Source organism: Halichoeres trimaculatus, unplaced genomic scaffold, assembly GCF_033239565.1.
Source record: "Halichoeres trimaculatus isolate MK-OKI-2021-1 unplaced genomic scaffold, fHalTri1.1 fHalTri1_scaffold_1, whole genome shotgun sequence".
NCBI classification, from domain to species: Eukaryota; Metazoa; Chordata; class Actinopteri; order Labriformes; family Labridae; genus Halichoeres; species Halichoeres trimaculatus.
In genome coordinates, this window is record NW_027437179.1 from 15,650,476 (window position 1) to 15,667,900 (window position 17,425).

Consider the following 17,425-nt stretch of genomic DNA (forward strand, 5'->3'; position numbering starts at 1 on the left):
AGTAATACACAGATTAGAAAGTCCTGCTGATGCTGTTCTCCACATCAGCACTTATAAAATTTATCTTGTCCAGTAAGATAACTTGATCAGAAAAAAACAAACAAACCAAAAACTGTTTTTAACTACACTCTATGGGCAGGATACCTGTCATTTAAATAAAATAAAAAGCCCACTGACCACAATATCTACCCACCATCAATGTTTTTATGAACAAAATCAAAGCTGAGGACGTTACCTTGAGGTTTCTGTGAACAATATGCAGGGAGTGGAGGTAGGCCACGGCCTCCAAAACCTGACGCACCACATTGCTGGTATCTCGTTCTGAGTAGTAGCCCTGGTCGAGGATCCAGTCAAATACTTCTCTTCCTGTTGCACTTTATTAAGAAAATGACATAAACACAAACTGTTACAAGATTTTACCCCAGAGTGTGAAAACAGTACAACATAGCTACAGAGTTTATTGCTTAGGGTGAGCCTCTCTCTTAACTTGGGGCAAAAACGATACAATTGTTGCGGTCGCCACTTGGTTTGTTTGTGTTCACACAGCAAAAGTTCTTTTTCTCTCATTGGTCAGAAATCATACCCAGAAGGTGGGGAGTTTCCCTTATCTTCATGGAGCATCAACAATGTGTGTGGCTAATTCGCGTTACAGCATTTCTGGCCCATATAACAGTGTGTGCTATATGATCAACATTTGTTGTTTTTGACAGTCCCGACTGCATGAAGGCACTTTCATAAGGCACTTTATTTCTTTACTGCTCCACATGAGCCCACAACTCATTTTCCTCAGTTCATCGGTCTCTTCTTCTGCTGTGGTTGATTCTTCTATTTCTTCTTCTCCTCTTTACTACTACTGCCCCCATCACTACAGTGTGAGCCACAGTTATAAATCAGTTGTGCCGGTTGCCGGGGCGTTTGTGTTCTCACTGTAAAGCAGGGATCTCAAACTCGTGCCATGGAGGGCCAAGAGGCTGCATGTTTTCTTTCCAACCAGCTGATTTCACTGATTACCTCACCTTCAAGCAGAGAGCAGGGACTAATCAGTGAAATCAGCTGGTGGAGTTTTTAGTTGGAAAGATAACCTGCAGTCTCTTGGCCCTCCATGGCACATGTTTGAGATCCCTGCTGTAAAGGAATCGCTACAGGGCTTAATGGAAGCAAACTGAGACCACCTATTTTTGGTGATCTCAACCTGCTTGTTTTGTCCTGGAGCTGAGAGCGATTACTGTGTTCACATATGCCCAAATGAACCAGAGTTTCGAGGGGGCTGCTCACTGTTTCTGAACATCTGCTCTAAACAATCCAGGTGTGAATACACCCCTAAAGTTTGGGTTTTGGTGTTGGCTACTCTAATCAAAAACAATCTTTTCTGGAAATATCTGTTGAGGTACTTCTTTATTTAATAACTAGAGTTAAATGTTGATTACACTGCAGAATTAAATCCACCTACTTCAGAAACTTGGGTCAAATTATTTTCCAGATATACAGTGTTTATCAAATATATTAGACCACCAACCAGTGTAAAGTGTTAACCAACACTGCCTATAACAATAAATATTTGACTACCAAAACTTTTTTTCACGTTTCTGTGATGTTAACCCACCAGGATGTGCAAGCTATTTACTCAAAAGTCTATCTCGACTGATAAAGAATAATTATTGTTGTTACCCAGGAATTCTTAAATGCCCTGCTTAAAAAAATAAAATAAAATAAAAAGAGAAAATCACTTCATTATTTTTCAATGGACAAATAACAGTTATTTACTTTCATTACTGAGCATACATGTGCTTTACTAGTTGTTTGTTATTTTTGATAAATTTCTCAGATAACTCCAGTCTTCTGGCTCAAATTTGGGAATAAAAACATAAAACCAGCCTGAAACTCCTCACTCCTGTTTAAAATGATGAAGCACAAAAAACTTACAGAGAAAGAAAGAAAGAGTCTGAGTTAAAGCACTTTATGATGATGGCTACTTTCTGCTTCTCATAACAGGTGGTCTAATAAATTTGTTAAGCACTGGATGTGTGCATGAATGTCTTTGATGTTCTTTAACCTAACACCCCAAACCCACTAATCATGTGTCCTCGAAGGAGGAAACCGCTATTGCACATTTAGCATATCCATAGAACTGTATCTAATTCCCCAAGAAAGCATGCTGATGAGAATGGTGCAGCTAGCAAGCAATCATATCTGAATACCAAATAAGAGAGTTCAGAGCTGTTCTCATATCTAGCAGGCCTCAGGCTACAACAGCTTATTCCCCACGAGTGTGTAATCAACACACACAGCCCAGCAGGCCCAAGCTGCTGGGAAGACAAGCTGCACCTTTTCCCCTGGCTCGCAAGACATCTGAACTCACAGTTCAAGGAAGAGGAAGTACTCCTTTTTGGTCTCGAAGACGTCCACCAGCTGGAGAATATTGGGATGCTTCACCCTGAGGAGACATGTCATAAAAGACAAGACAGAGAGAGAAACCGAAAGAAGGAGAAAGAATAATTTCAGGATTCATATAGGAGAACTGCATCATTCATTCATTCATTCATTCAGATGGAGGAATAATACATAAGTCTCCTATGATACTCATTAATAACATATGATGCAGGGAAGCAACTGTGGAATAAGCAAAAAGAATCAACTCAATCTATCAATTTAACTTCTCAACACTGATAGTTTCCTGATCAAATCTCTACTAATAGACAAACATATTTATGTAATCTGATGCTTCCATCTGGAAAGTAATGACCATGGGGTAGTGTGGTGTTGAGCACCTGACCATGCCTTCTACAACCACAGCACCATATGGGAAAACTTCACGGGGAGCTGGGTCCATAGAGCAGTGCATTATTCAAGACTGAGAGTTGTTGTTACCATTAGAGTTGTCTGTACTCTCATTGCATTCAACTATACTAAACTTTGAACAGGGTCAGTGAAAATGTGTCTGAAATTGTTTCCTCATTCATCCAGACCTCAAAATTTTGTTTATTTGTCATTATCTTATGTGTCATCACTGACAGGTGTGATATTGCATAACTTTAATTTACATTTCTCCTATGACAGAAGCTTCATTATGGGATTTCTGGCAAAGAACACTGCCAATCTGTTGAACAATTTTTTATTCTGGAGGGTGTTTAAAGACCACGTACACCAAATCTCTATATAAAAATCTTGCCAAGAGCTAAATAAGCAGAGTTTAAATAATTCTTAAAAGGGGTAAAATTGGGAGTGTAACATTATTTAAACTCTGTTTATTAAATCAAAGGGAATTCTCTGCCTCTGATGTGTGCTTTTAAAGAACCAGTCTGTTAATCTCACAGCAAAACCAACAAAACATTTCACACAGATCTCCAAAAGACACCACATATCATTATGTGTAACACCCACTTTCTTTGAAAATGTTTATGTCTCTCTTCAGCTATTTCACCCTACCTCCCATCATATCAAGAAAAATAGCCATAGGTTGCAATTAAAACACACACATTTAAGTCATTTTAAAAGGGCACATATGTCATGTGATTTCCCCGTCATAAAGATCAGAAATTTATGACCACACAAAAATAATCCATTCCTTGTTTGCCAGCCTACTCTAAGCCTATGAAAGTGTCATCTAGGAGTGGGGGTATTGGGTATACAGTCTGTTTAGATGGGGAGGACTTTTGGAAAATGCCAGTACATTTACATCAAGGGGCAAAATCCAGTCAATAAAAATGAAGCCTATGCAGAAGTGCTAAAAGTCGCTGTTCGTCAAGAATCCGCTTGAGGTTGACTGCAGAAAGACTGGAAGTGAATTTTTTTCTATCTCTGCGGTTTAGAAACTATTAGGATCATTTGATTTTCCAATCAGAGGCACAGCTCAGGTCACGTGACAGCCTGGTGCCCTATAGCTGCTCGAAGAGAAACTAACAGCTGGCGTCATAGTGAATTTGGCTGTGTCCGTGGATTGGCCTCATTTCACGGTTTCAGCAAGAGACAGGTGATGTCATGGGTGCTTTGTCCATGTTTTATACTATCTATGGTTTACATGCACACATCAGTCCGACCATGAAGCCACAGCGAGGGGGGAGTCTAGAGAATCAGACTTCTGATCGAGAACCTCACATTTGGCTTGGATAGGCAGTGCTGTGTCCTCTTATGATGAGCAAAACTCGGGGCATTAAAAAAGTTTTGTTTCGCCAAAAGAAAAAGCAGCATTGTCATGACAATGGCAGGGATAGGATGCAGCTGTAGCTCTTAGTTTATGTGCCATTTTGTTTGTTGTGTTAGAGCCATAGACTGTATCAGTGCAGTGACCCTACTAACCATGATCATCTACTTCCTCTTGCCAAATGCCACAGTGTAGCGAGACCTGCCAAGTCCTGCCGAATGCAACCGCTGCCCGATAGCGATCGCACTATCTAGGTGTGTCAGTAGAGCTTTGCTTTGTCTAATTTTGGTTCAATAAAGCTGTTTACATGCATTCCAATAGTCCAATCTTGCACTGACTAAGCTCATAGTCTGATTTCTAAAGCTGCTGTGAGTATGATGATAAAGCAAAATGACCTTTGCGTGACTTGTTGAACAGTATGGGCAATGAGAATGAGCATTCGCTTTGTGAAGAAACAGTTCTCTCTGAAAGAGATAATTAAAATGATGAAAAAGGATGAACTAAACAGGCTTGACTCTTTGGGGAATATCAAACACATCTTATTACTTACATCTTCAGAATGAGGATCTCATTTTTCGCAGCTTTGCGGACTTTCCTTCCATCCTTTTTCAGGAACTTTTTACAAGTGTACATTTTCATTGTAGTTTTGTCCTTGGCTCTGAATATCTCACAGAATTCCTCCCTGAAAGAATCATTTCAAAGCATTTATCATCAGCACAGATCAGACACATTTCTTGAAAAAAAATAAAGAGTTTTTCAAATCTCTTTTCAAATGTTCATATTTCTAAGGAGATACTTACGATTTAACGATCTGACCCAGATCATATTTGTCTGTCACGTCTGAAGGATTGTTATAATCCTTCTTCTCTCCGATTGTTAAACAGCCAAATGGCATGGCTGCTTCTGACCTGAAATAGAAAAAGAAAAGAAGGAGAAATAAGCGCCCTGAGACAACATTTTTAATGACTTGGCACTATATAGATAAAGGTTGATATAAAGGATAAGAGAGGAAACGAGAAGTTTTATGGGAACCATCAGGGTGTTCATTGATCATCCTCAGTAGCTGATCCTTTCTCTTCAATTTGGCGTCACACACTTCCACGTTATTACACAGGATGATGACTAGGCTGCCACACGCCCCTCCCTCAGTCATAAACAATTACTCCAATAATGCTGAGGAAGCCTTTCAGAAGTAGAAGGGCTAAAGAGGCACAAGGGACCGTACGTTGCAGGGGATTGTTTCACTGATGCTGTAACTGAGCCTCACATGAGCCTGTTTTAATAATTGGCAGAGCCTTGGAGGGATCTGCTGCAGCGGCTCAGCTTTATGCAAACTTATATGAGTTCAAAAATTGCAAGGGTAATATATTTTGCAGTTATACAGGTATATATATAATGTACCCGTCCCAAGTAGTAATGCCTTGCTGTGATGTAAAAGTTACAAAATGGAAAGAAAATGCGCTTGAACTCTGTGCTTACGGGTTAATAGAAAAAAAAAATACATTGCTCTGCAGCCTAAACCAAAAGGATTCTCCTCTTTTGTCCCTGGTAGAATAAAGGTTTTATGGTCCACTTCGTTGGATTAGTTTTTTTTTAACTTAAGGGTTTCTTTCTCTCCCTGAACTCTACAGTAAGGAGCTGTGACAACAAATCAGAACAAGTTCTGTGCCGGCATGTTCAGTGAAAACTTCCTGTTTCTCAGCAGTCAAGACAACTGATGTGTGTTCGTGCCTCGTTACGTACACAGACTCACAGGCTGTGCTGAAGCTGATGTGCACAACATGTACCAAAAGCAACTACATGACACAATGTGTGGCACTCTCAGAGAGAAGAGGCACTACATGTAGTATCTTAGATTTTTAATCCTCAAATAGCTTTTTGTTCCTTCTTCTTTTCTTTTTTTTTTTTTACTAGGGGTAGTGAAACTGAAGACGCGTCTTTGCATTCTTCTGTTGAAGATTTATGGAGACACACACACACACACACACACACACACACACACAAACAAAGAATCTAAGTATTGTATGTCCATCAGATTCTGCACTCGAACCTCCCCATCCTCTGATTCAGGATGGAATCAATCAAACCGTGTGTTTGACAGAATGAAGCAGACTATAAGTGGCACTGACAACAGTTGCCAGGCAACAAGCTGTGACTTTAGGTAGCTTCCAAAAAAAGTAGCAAATAACATGAAACATCAAACCAGTATTTAACTATTCAAGCTTTTGTAGAGAATACAAAGGAAATGTACCATTTCAGTGGGACAATTCACTGTATGGGGCCATCAGTTTGGACACTCTCTGAGTTCTGGGAGAAGATCATTTAAGAGCAGGGTCAGGTCTGTGTCTTTGATGGCCCCTGATTTGGAGCAGGTGGAGAACATTATATATATTCTTTGGCTCCAGTTCCCTGTGCTGACTCATTATCTCACCCTCAGAGGAAGTGAGAGGAGCTGTTTTCTGCATTGTGATGTTTGGCTAAAACTTATTGAGCTGTTTTCTGAACATGGTCAGAACCATTACTTTGAGTTATCCAATGACATCACTAAAGACAACAACAACAACAACCGAAGACAGCTACAGATTGTTTCTGTGGAAAAAATGTAAGAAAGCCTAATCTTTTTTAAACAACCTCAGGCAGAGAGAGAGGGTGACGTTTCTGCGTTAGGTTTGGATGACAGCGATTTGATTACAGACTATAGACTATACCAAGGAGTGAAACCGAAGATTACTTTTTTTCACTTTAAAGGAGGAAGCATCTGCTGGCTCCTATTCAGAGTAGGCCCTTATTTTCATACAACAACTACATCTTCTTTTTCAACATTGAATAAGTTGAGCTTTCAGTGTTCTGTACAGGGATGTACATCACTTTGAAACACAGTTTCTCTACTATATACAGTGTCTCAGTATCATCTACTATATATCAGTATCATCTTTTAAGTCTCTTCTTAAGACATGTTTCATCATATTGCTTTTTATTGTCCTTGTCTTTTTTTGTATTTTTTTTTATTTATTTGTTCCATTTCTATTTTTGTTTAATTGTCAAGCACCTTGTAACTTTATTTGAAGGTGTTACACAAATAAAGCTGGTGTGGTGCACAATGTGGAGGTTAACAGAGAAAAGAAGGAAGTTCAGTACATAAATGCAAAAAAAAAAAAAAAAAAAAAAAATCCCTGAAGATGTAGAAAACATTTTCAGGAAGTGTCTGCTCTCTGATTTAGAATACATATTGCATACATTACATATTGCCATAATTTGATGCAAGGCACAAATAATCATCACCTGTCCTGGCTGGAGTATCATTTTAAGGTTACACTGAAAAAAATAAAAAAATAAAAATAAATAAATAAACAGAAAGTTTATTTACTTCTTTATTGTTTTGTCAGTAAGTTCTGGGTTTGCACTGAGGGAGAGTTTTACAAAGGAAACGGCTGAAATGAGATGAATCTGTGATCAGCTCTAAAAGATCAGCTTGGAAAACCTGCAGGGCAACTATTGCCCTGTCAAAACCGACACTGATGCGTCACTAGAAAACGTATCTACACCGCTTCAGTTATCTTTTCTTACTGACTGAGCTGATGGGAACACTGTGTTTTATTTGCTGCTTGGCTGTTAAGAAGTGATGTGCTGCAAAACGATGGCACAGCAAAAATTCCCCCAGATGACTAAAAGGTAGAAAATATTTATATTCAGAGCCACACGGGATCCATCTGTGCTGACGGCCTGGGTGATGGATATCCACATGTAAATTAGCTCAGCAAGCATGAGGCGTATAGCACTATGTGTAAGAAGGGCAATCTGTCTGCTGTTGCTCTGTGAACTGACTCGTAATCTAATTTGAGAGATGTCTTAAATTGCCGAGAGAAAACTGTGCTCTCTCTGAACTTCCTTTTCTCATCTGACGCTGGCGTCTAAGCTGTGGTGTGTAGTCAGCAAGAGGAGCTGACCTTTTCTGGCTCCCTATCTCTCACTCTCAATATATTCTACATGTCTCTCTGTGCTGAATGCTTTGACTTGGTGAAGTTTTGCAGCAGAGAAGAAAAAGGGGAGTTCTGCAGGGCAGATTGCTGGAATAGAGGTTATTCTGAGTAATCTGACAGAAAAAGGCACAATCAAGCGTGTTGAAATAAAATCGTTATTATGCAACAAAACACTTTGTGATCGGCAAGCCGCGACAACGGTCCCCCAGGGTTGTTGCACAAAGGGTAGAAACTGGAGAAAAGGCGAGAGCAACAGCATTTCTGATGCTGGAAGCTGGTAGGCAGCTGAATGAAGCCTTTGTAGTTTTGGAAACGTTTCTTGAACCAGAAAGTGGAGCCTATTACAAGCTTATCATGGCTCATTATTACAAATTTAAGATCAGCTAAGCAAACATGACTGTAGTTTCCCAAAGGGCCTCAGCCAATGTCAAGCGCTATAAATCAATCAATCAATCAATCAAATTTTATTTGTAGAGCCTTTTACAACACACAAGATGACCAAAGTGGTTTCTATTAAAATCAACATCAAAATAAAACAATTCAAATTGAATATAATAACAATACAACACAATTATAATGGCAAAAATATCTCACTGCATTACTGTATGTTAAAAGTCGGTCTGAATAAGCAGGTTTAATGAGAAAGAAATAGACCCACATCCTATTGGAAAAATATATGTGAGGCAACTCAAGTAGAAAGAGGAAGATGGAGGTTTTATTGTGTAACAGAGACAGCATATTGTGCTTTTATACACTGACCACCATCAGCAACATTCAGGCATTATCCCCAGAAATTCAGAGGGTAATTTTCTCTGCAGGAGAACCAATCGATGGCTTATAATGCTTTATGGCCCAGTGTGACTAGTGACTCCCAGGTTGGATTTTCTGCAATAAAGATGTACAAGAAGATAGATAGTGATAAAGACTGTGGGCTCATTAGGGAGCACAGCACCTCCTCTAACCCAGAGAACGGTCATGTTATTCTTCATTCCTTGTTCTCTGGAAAACAATGATATTCACACCCAGTGTCACTGGGGTGTGACACTGGGTTATGAGTTAAGGAAACGGCCAGTGTTAGGGATGGTTAGCTCACAGCGTTAGCACTATTTCACATGTTTTTCAAAGAAGAAAGAAACCCCCCTGCCATCGCCCCTCCTTATCTTTCTGAGATCTTTTATTGCTGTTTGGTTTTCAGCTCTATCCTTCCTTCACCCCTTCCTCCACACTCTCCCTCTGGCTCAGCAGCATCTTAATAAGGATGCACAGTAAAGATCAGACCCCATGCATCACACTTGTGCTGACTGTAGGCCATTACAGATTTACTGAAGTGAAACTAAGTAGTGCTGACGCCCAACAGTTATGAACAAAGTATATTTTATGCAGACCACAATCCCTTGAGCCAGATAAAAATATGATAAAATAATATACACCGCACATTTTGTCTTTTTTGATTGATGTTCAGTATTTACTCTAAAATCCTTACCTTAAATAATTCGGATAATACTAAATAGAATATCTAACTTTTCAAAAAAGCATGTTTGCCTTGAATATTTGACACACACACCAACACATGAATATATTATTATTAGAGATAGACCGATACGGATTTTTTCGAACCAATACGATACCGATTATTTGTAGTCAAGGAGGCCGATAACCGATATGTGAAGCTGATATTAATTTGCAGTCAAAGTGCAAATATTGGTGTCAAAACTTTAAATAATACAAACTCCAACACTTCATTCAAATACCTTTAAGCATGAGTTTATTGAACAGCTCCCCGGCTTAGCAAAGTTTTTTTATAAAGTTGAATGAAAACTTAAAATAATTAATAGCTAAAGTTTTCTACAGTAAATAAAGTTTTCTAACTGCAATAACTTTAATAACTGCACTGCTGATTGGCTCTTCCCAAAGCCATGGCTCTGCTTGTAACCATCAGATGGTACTGTGGGTGGGACAGTGCTGGGGACTGAGTAGTGACTGCAGACAGCGGAGCGGCTGCATCAGAGCTGCAACAAGCAGTTTGAAATTTGTTTCTTATCGGCCGTCTGATTTAAAAAAAAAGGCCGATACCAATATGCTTCACAATGCCAAATATCGGCCCCGATTTATATATATATATGTATATATATATATATATATATGTATATATATATATATATATATATATATATATATATATATATATATGGTTTCAGTACTAAATTTTTATGATTATGGCATAAAGCAGATAAAAGTCTGGCATCCAGGATCTGAAATTATTAGAGTACCATAAAACAAACAGAAAAACATGTTTTAACACAAAATTCAAAAAAAAAAAAAAATCTTGTGGGGGAGTAATTCCACTGTTATAAGCTACATTTTGAGACAAACAACCAGTCGTACACCAAACACTTTACCCATTCCTTGATCCCTATACATCACTGGTGGTCAAGGTGTGTTACGTTTTCTGCAGGAGTCTCTAGAGATGGGTAAAGCCTTTTTCTAACACTATCCGCTGAAATGTCAGCTTTCCATGTTGGTTCGGTAATATGCCAAATGGTCAGCATTCCCTAGTGAGGAGGTTAATGATGGGTTAAAACAGACCATGACCTGCACAGAGTCTGGGGACTTAGAGGTGCTGCCACACAAAACTATCCTGTTGTTGGCTCTGACTTCAGATGACAGGGAAGTTACAAACTTTATCAGTTCATTCATTCAACTTTCCGTTTTCCCCTGACAAAGTGAAAGTAAAATTACGACCTAACCCAGACTTTCTGTCTAAGGTTATTGAGTCATTTTGTAGTTGCCCCCCACAGGAGCTGCTTGCTTTTCACGCTCCTGCTGTGGATCTAGAGTAAAAGTTGCTATATGCATTGTTTTACTCGATTATGCCTCATAGTAGATACGACAAACGCTCAGATTTTGACTGCCGTGTGAACAGACTATTGTTATAGCAATATTTATAAAGATGAAACAACACTCTGAGAGCAATACAAATCTTTAGTTTAAAGTGGAGACAAATCAAACATCAAAGACTGCACAGATGGGTGTACAGGAGTAGAAAAGTAGGTCCAAATAAGCCACTTTATTTCTGAAACAAGAAGTAACAGGAGGCAAACAACAGTGTTTAACTGATTGTGTTTTCCTGCTCTGTAGTTCCATTACCATCAAAGCTGTCTGATTGTGAGGTACCTGGTTTCTGATTGAATCCCACGCTGGGAAACACTGTAACAAAAAAGGTTTCATCATCGGCTTGTATTGAGTCGGAAATAGTGACAGTGTTGTGAAGGTGATGAATTATTTTCAAATATCGAGTAGCGCTTTTGCTTGAAATGCCCATCCCTAATTTGTTTATTTCTGTAACTGTTAATCAGGTCATTAACTGGTAACTGGTCAATACAGTGAATGGCCGCATAACTACCCCCTCACTATACATTATCCCTTACAAGTGCCTTTATTATGCCTTTATTCTGTGGTCATCTATTGTTGGAAGAACCTGAGGCAGGGAGAAATAACATTCTGCGACATCATCACATTACCTCGGTGCTGTGCCTCACAAACATTATGTGTTTTTATATTGACTATGAAGGAAATGACTCCTTGGAAATGTTGACATCAAGGTTTGCATGCACGGTCTCAGCAGAGTTTCAGCACACTAATTAAACCTGCGGCGCTGTGTGTGAGACTTGCTATTTTAACCTCTGCAGAGCCAGGAGAGCTAACGGTTCAACAACAAGGGGAGCAGAGCCGGGAAACAACAGCAAATAGAAAAGTAAATGAAGGCATAGGAAGTTGCTTCAATCAGCTGCATGTGTGAAAATAGGATCAGAATAGAGGTGGTGGAAAGGGTTTTTACAGTGAATGCACACACACACACACACACACACACACACACACACACACACACACACACACACACACACACACACACACACACACAACTGAATTATTTCTTCATGAGTGACAGGCTCCTTTTCCACACTGTGTCTCACTGGGCCGTCGGTTCATGTCTTTCTAGACTAAAGGAACCAGCGTGTCCCAGGGTACTTCCTTAACTGTGTGCTACGAGCAGAAGCGAGTCAGCCATGGCACTGCTGTAATAATTACAAGCCTTGTCTCCTAAGCTTTCCACTAACCCCAGTTCAGTGCACAGCATTGCTGTCTGGGGTCTGTGACAGCCTTACTGATGACAAATCCCAAACAAATTGGGAGGATTTGATTTATCACTACCTACCTGGTATATTTCTTCAGTTAAGGTCAGGAACCCCAATCATCCCTTTGGAAAATAAAACCAGTAATACTCAGTGTGCTCATATTCATCCAAAGCAAGGTCTTGACACATATTTCTTATTCTTAGCTGAATGAGGAAACACACTGCAGAGGCTTCCCTAGAAGTAGACAGTGCGCTAAAGAGCAACTTTGGGAAAATACTTATTTACATTGCTCTGATCTTTTCATAAAATGTGCAATCTAAACTAATGAGGCCAATTAAAGCCACAGTTTATCATACTCTTGTCATCAAGCTTCAGGTAATTTGCCTCTTTTCTAGGACCAGAAATGACTGTAGTTGAAAGAGGGGGTTAGGCTTTGAGAAGTCACGACAGTTCTGTTCTTATTGCCCTGCCAGTTTATAATACGGCACTTCAACATTGGACAATCTTTGACTTACTGTCACCACCCATTCATCCATTATCTTTACTGCTTTTCCCTCTCAGGGTCACGGGGGCTGGAGTCTATCCCAGCTGTCATTTGGTGTAAGGCAGGGTGCATCCTGAGTAGATCGCCAGCCTATCACAGGGCTACGATGTAGACATAGTCAACCACTCATGCATACACTCACAGTGACAGACACTTTAGGCTGTTTGTAAGTGGGATATTACTTTAAACCGCCTTGTGATCATGCTTTTGGATTGTGGGAGGAAATTTAAGGGCTAAAATCTCAAAGTTTTTTTTTTTTTTTTTTCCAAAATGTGCATTTCTAAGCAGAATAACACGTACTGTTTCAATCAATGACCTATCTTATGGGTTATTTTTTTAATCCATGCATTGCTGCAGAGTGGCCAACCTGTGGCTCATAAGCCACCTGTGGCTCTTTGCCTTTCGGTGTGTGGCTCTTCTATCCACTATAAAGTTATGAGTAACAGTGTGCCGATCAATCTAAAATATTGATATATTGGTGCCAAAACTGGGATCATAATTGATCAATACTTGAGTGATGAGATTGATACTTAAGTTTCAGTTTCTCTTCTTTACATGTGCTCCTCTTAATAGCTCATGTGCTCATATCAATCTGTCTATATATCTATCTGTCTATCTATCTATCTATCTATCTATCTATCTATCTATCTATCTATCTATCTATCTATCTATCTATCTATCTATCTATCTATCTATCTATCTATCTAGATCAGGGGTCTCAAACTCATGCCATGGAGGGCCAAGTTGCTGCAGGTTTTCCTTCCAACCAAGAACTTCACCAGCTGATTTCACTGATTAGTCCCTGCTCTCTGCTTGAAGGTGAGGTAACCAGTGGAATCAGCTGGTGGAGTTATGGTTGGAAAGAAAACCTGCAGCCTCTTGGCCCTCCATGGCGCAAGTTTGACATCCCTGATCTAGATTCTAGATAGATTTCGGTGTATTCAGCAAAAACACCTGAAACTGAACAACTGTGACTGAGTCCCGCTGGAATGGCCTCACATTTTTCTCTGGAGTCAAACCATGGCTGCACAGCTATTTTTGAGCTCCACTGTGGACGCCTGAGGAGGCTTCAGTATGACCCGAGCAGCCCATTTTGTACTTCATTTCACTCTTCAGGTAAGATGGCTCATAAGTGCCTCCCCTATAGAGAGTGTGTGAGAACAAAAGCATGTTTGATGAAACCATTACAGACAATTCCCCCTCAGGGAGTGTATGTGTGTGAGCAGAGACATAAGTGCATGTCTGAATTCATACAAGCATGTCTGTATTACAGCACAAATACATATAACTCAGATAGGAACATGTCTGTCTCTATTTACAAGAGCTGCAGTCACAGTTTTCTAGTTAAGGCCAAAACAGATTAGGCTGTCATTTTCACTTCCTTGCTGTTTGGCACCTTAATTTTTATTTTGCACTCTTTTTCCTTCTGTATGATTTGTTTTCATCTATGTTAAGTCTTTAGTGTTTCCAGTAGGATTTTTTTGTTCTTGCTTCATGTGTGTCTGGTTTAGGCCTTGTGCACACGTGGCGTGGTATTAAAAGAAATGTATATATATCTTCCTGTCATTTGTTTTTGAAAATTCTTTTTTCCTCACACACCAGGAAAATCTGTCTATAAATGCAACTCGAAGCATGCCAAACCCAGATTTGGCAGTGTTTTTCAGACGTGAAACGCATTACACCCAGTCAGACTAAACCCCCATCATTCAGCTGTGACGTTTGAGAAACCAAAAACTCTGTTTCTTGGCGTATGCACAAAACCATGACACCAGAGTTTTCAGAAAAATCACTTTGGCTGGAGTTTTCTGAAAACATTGTTTTTAGTGACATAAAATTGCAGTCTCATGTGGAGGAGGGGCCCAAACATATGAAAACATTCCCAGATACTGGATGGACATGATTGAGACACAACATGTTTTCTCCTGTTTTTGTCAGTTCATTGAAATTTTGTTCCTCATAATGTTTGCAGGTTTCTTGTTCTCTTCCTGTGTCCTTGTTTCTCTTGAGTAGTTTGTTGAGAAAATTTATTTAAATTTGGTTTTTACTTTGTTCCTGAAATTAGATTAGATAAATTAGATATCCATCCTTATTTTCTGCCTCTGCTATGACAAAATACACCAACAAAGCTAGGAGGCCGTCAAACCATCAACTATATTAGCACTGCCTAATGTAAAAGACCAAAACCTGAAGCATGCCAAAAATACCCTATCCCTGATTTGGGAAAAAAATGCATCAGGCCTGTCTACTTTGCTTATTGTTATATTGTTTCCCACAAAACAAGGGACTGAGGCTGTTCATGTTTTTAATTTTTTTTTCTTGTTCTGTTTTCTGGGTGGTACTTCAGTTTTACACAAGGGGCAACATCTGTTGGGACAACTGTACTTATCAACATGACTTATTTTACAGCCCTATCTTGATTTTCTTGTTGAAGGTTAGGTCCCAGACTCTTGAGAGCATTTCTTCTCAGACAGCTGGGCCACATTTGCGCTGAAGAAAGTGGCAGTTGAAACCCTCAGTATGGTTTGAAAATGGACATCTAATGGACCTATTCTTTAATTTGCCCCCTTTTTTGCTCTCTGTAAGACATTATAGTTTGTTGACAGCTCTTTCTTTAGCTGTGCAGCTCGCTGTGTCCACTTATCTCCCTGGTACTTTGCATACGGCTTGCCGTTTAGTTGAAAAATGTCACAAGAGGTTATTCTCCTTAAGCAAGGCAATTTTCTCTCTGCGTATGAGACAGGTGTAATTCCCCTTAAACTCCACAGAAATAATCATTTTCCCACTTCTCCTCGAACACTCTTTGCCTATCAGCAACCTTTATTTTGGCCTTTGAAAAGGACACCTTGCTCTAACAACGTTTGGGAGATGTTGGCAGCTAGCCAAATGTTTAGGTTTTTTTTCCACTCAAGTAGTAATCATGCTGCATTTAGGGCCAATTGCAAAGTAGATACCTCTTGACCACGGTGGCCGATAAGTGTCAGACTATTCGCCAAAGCCACAACACAAATGCAAATGCCACAACACAACAGAAGTACAGCCACAATGGAAGTTAAGAAGACAGTTATCCCAACCGACATGGAAGAGTTGTAAGAGTAAGGAAAACATTGTTTTTTTTGTCTGTTTTTTTTTTTTAACTTCATCTACGACAAATATAGGTTATAACATGACTGATCCATAAAGGTAGCTATAATGTGACACATTAATGGTAAATACCGATATGTAAGTACCACAAAGGATTTCACAAGATAAGAGCCCTACAAAGCTGTATTTGTCATGGCTGAAGTTAAAAAAAAAAGGAATCAATGTTTACTTACTTTCGCAACTTTTCTGTGTCAGTTGGGATAACTAATCTTTTTTGACTTCTATTGCGACTGTACCTCCATTGTGTTGTGGGTTTTGCAAATCGTCCGACACCTATTGGCCACTGTACTTGATGGTTCCAACAATGGGCTGGGCCATGAAGGCAGCGGAAAGATTTCATTATAAAACTAATATCAAGTGGTAGGCTGAATGAATTGGTTTTGTGGCCCCGTGAGTTCAAAACCCTTTAGTATGTAGTTTAGGAAACAGCCGGAGACTATACATCTGGGTTAACAGGACACAGGTGTGACAAAGAGAAATAGGTGGAATTTATGCAGTGCAACCGTAAAGGAGAAAACTTGATTTTTCTCCACTGACACTGCCTACTTCCTAAATCATAACTTTCCTTTAAGCTTCCATCTTTCAACAGCAGCACAAAACAGAGAAACTACTCACAGTCATACACACATCTGTGTTTGATAAGTGGCTCTCTGAAATACACTGCTTGGGAAACAACAGAGAAAAAGAAAAGTTGCTGTTTATATGTGCAAGTAAATTAGTATTGACGAGTTGTTGAGGGCTACAACAGCAAAAATCAGCATCCTAGTTATCATGCATCACAGCAGCCACTGCTCGCCTGCGGGGCTTCATTAAAGGTAGAGATGAGTAAAGGGAGCAACTTAATCCAGAATCCCAGAGCTGGATAAGCCATGTATAAGATTTTGCTAAATATTCAAATTTCTACACACTACCGCTTTACCAAATAAAGAATCTATATCATAGAAATTGTATTTTCCAAAGTAATAATTATAGACCTCATATACAGACATGATATTTTTATGGCAATGGAGTTTTAACTGTTGACCTAATTGGTGCAAAGTTGCATGGAGTCAACACGTCAAATGTGAGAACTCGTGCATGTTCAACTCCAATCATCTATCACTGTTAGTGCTGCTGTAAGAGTTAGAGGTATTTTATGCAATGAGGCCCATTTGCCCAGAAAGGGGTCTGTTTTGCCCTAAATAAATGGACAATGGCTCGTTTAAATGCATACAACCCAATTTGCTCTGCAATGCAGTTTGTGTTTCATTTGACATTTAACTTTTAGCTTTGTCACCTGGATAGTGTATTTTTGTCTCATGTGCACAAGTTCACTAACTGCAAAATTATCACTCTATCTTTTCATTATCTATACTGCTTTCCCCAATCAGGGTTACAGGACACCCTAGCCAGTCCCAGCTGTAAATAGATGAAAGATGGTTTACACCCTGGATAACAGGGACAAACCACCAAAACAACCACACCCACAGGCAATTTCATTCAT

General features: G+C 39.4%; 1 protein-coding gene across 1 annotated transcript in view; it reads right to left on the reverse strand.

Moving 5' to 3' along the window:
- Positions 1-17,425, reverse strand: part of LOC141798313 (caM kinase-like vesicle-associated protein) — a 51,477-nt gene that overhangs the window by 5,344 nt on the left and 28,708 nt on the right. Inside the window, exons 2-5 of the mRNA XM_074680195.1 lie at positions 4,942-5,049; positions 4,692-4,823; positions 2,360-2,434; positions 236-374 (exon numbers count right to left, since the gene is read on the reverse strand). Coding sequence (XP_074536296.1) covers positions 236-374; positions 2,360-2,434; positions 4,692-4,823; positions 4,942-5,036 — 441 coding nt within the window. The 5' untranslated portion in view covers positions 5,037-5,049. The remainder of the gene's footprint in view (positions 1-235; positions 375-2,359; positions 2,435-4,691; positions 4,824-4,941; positions 5,050-17,425) is intronic.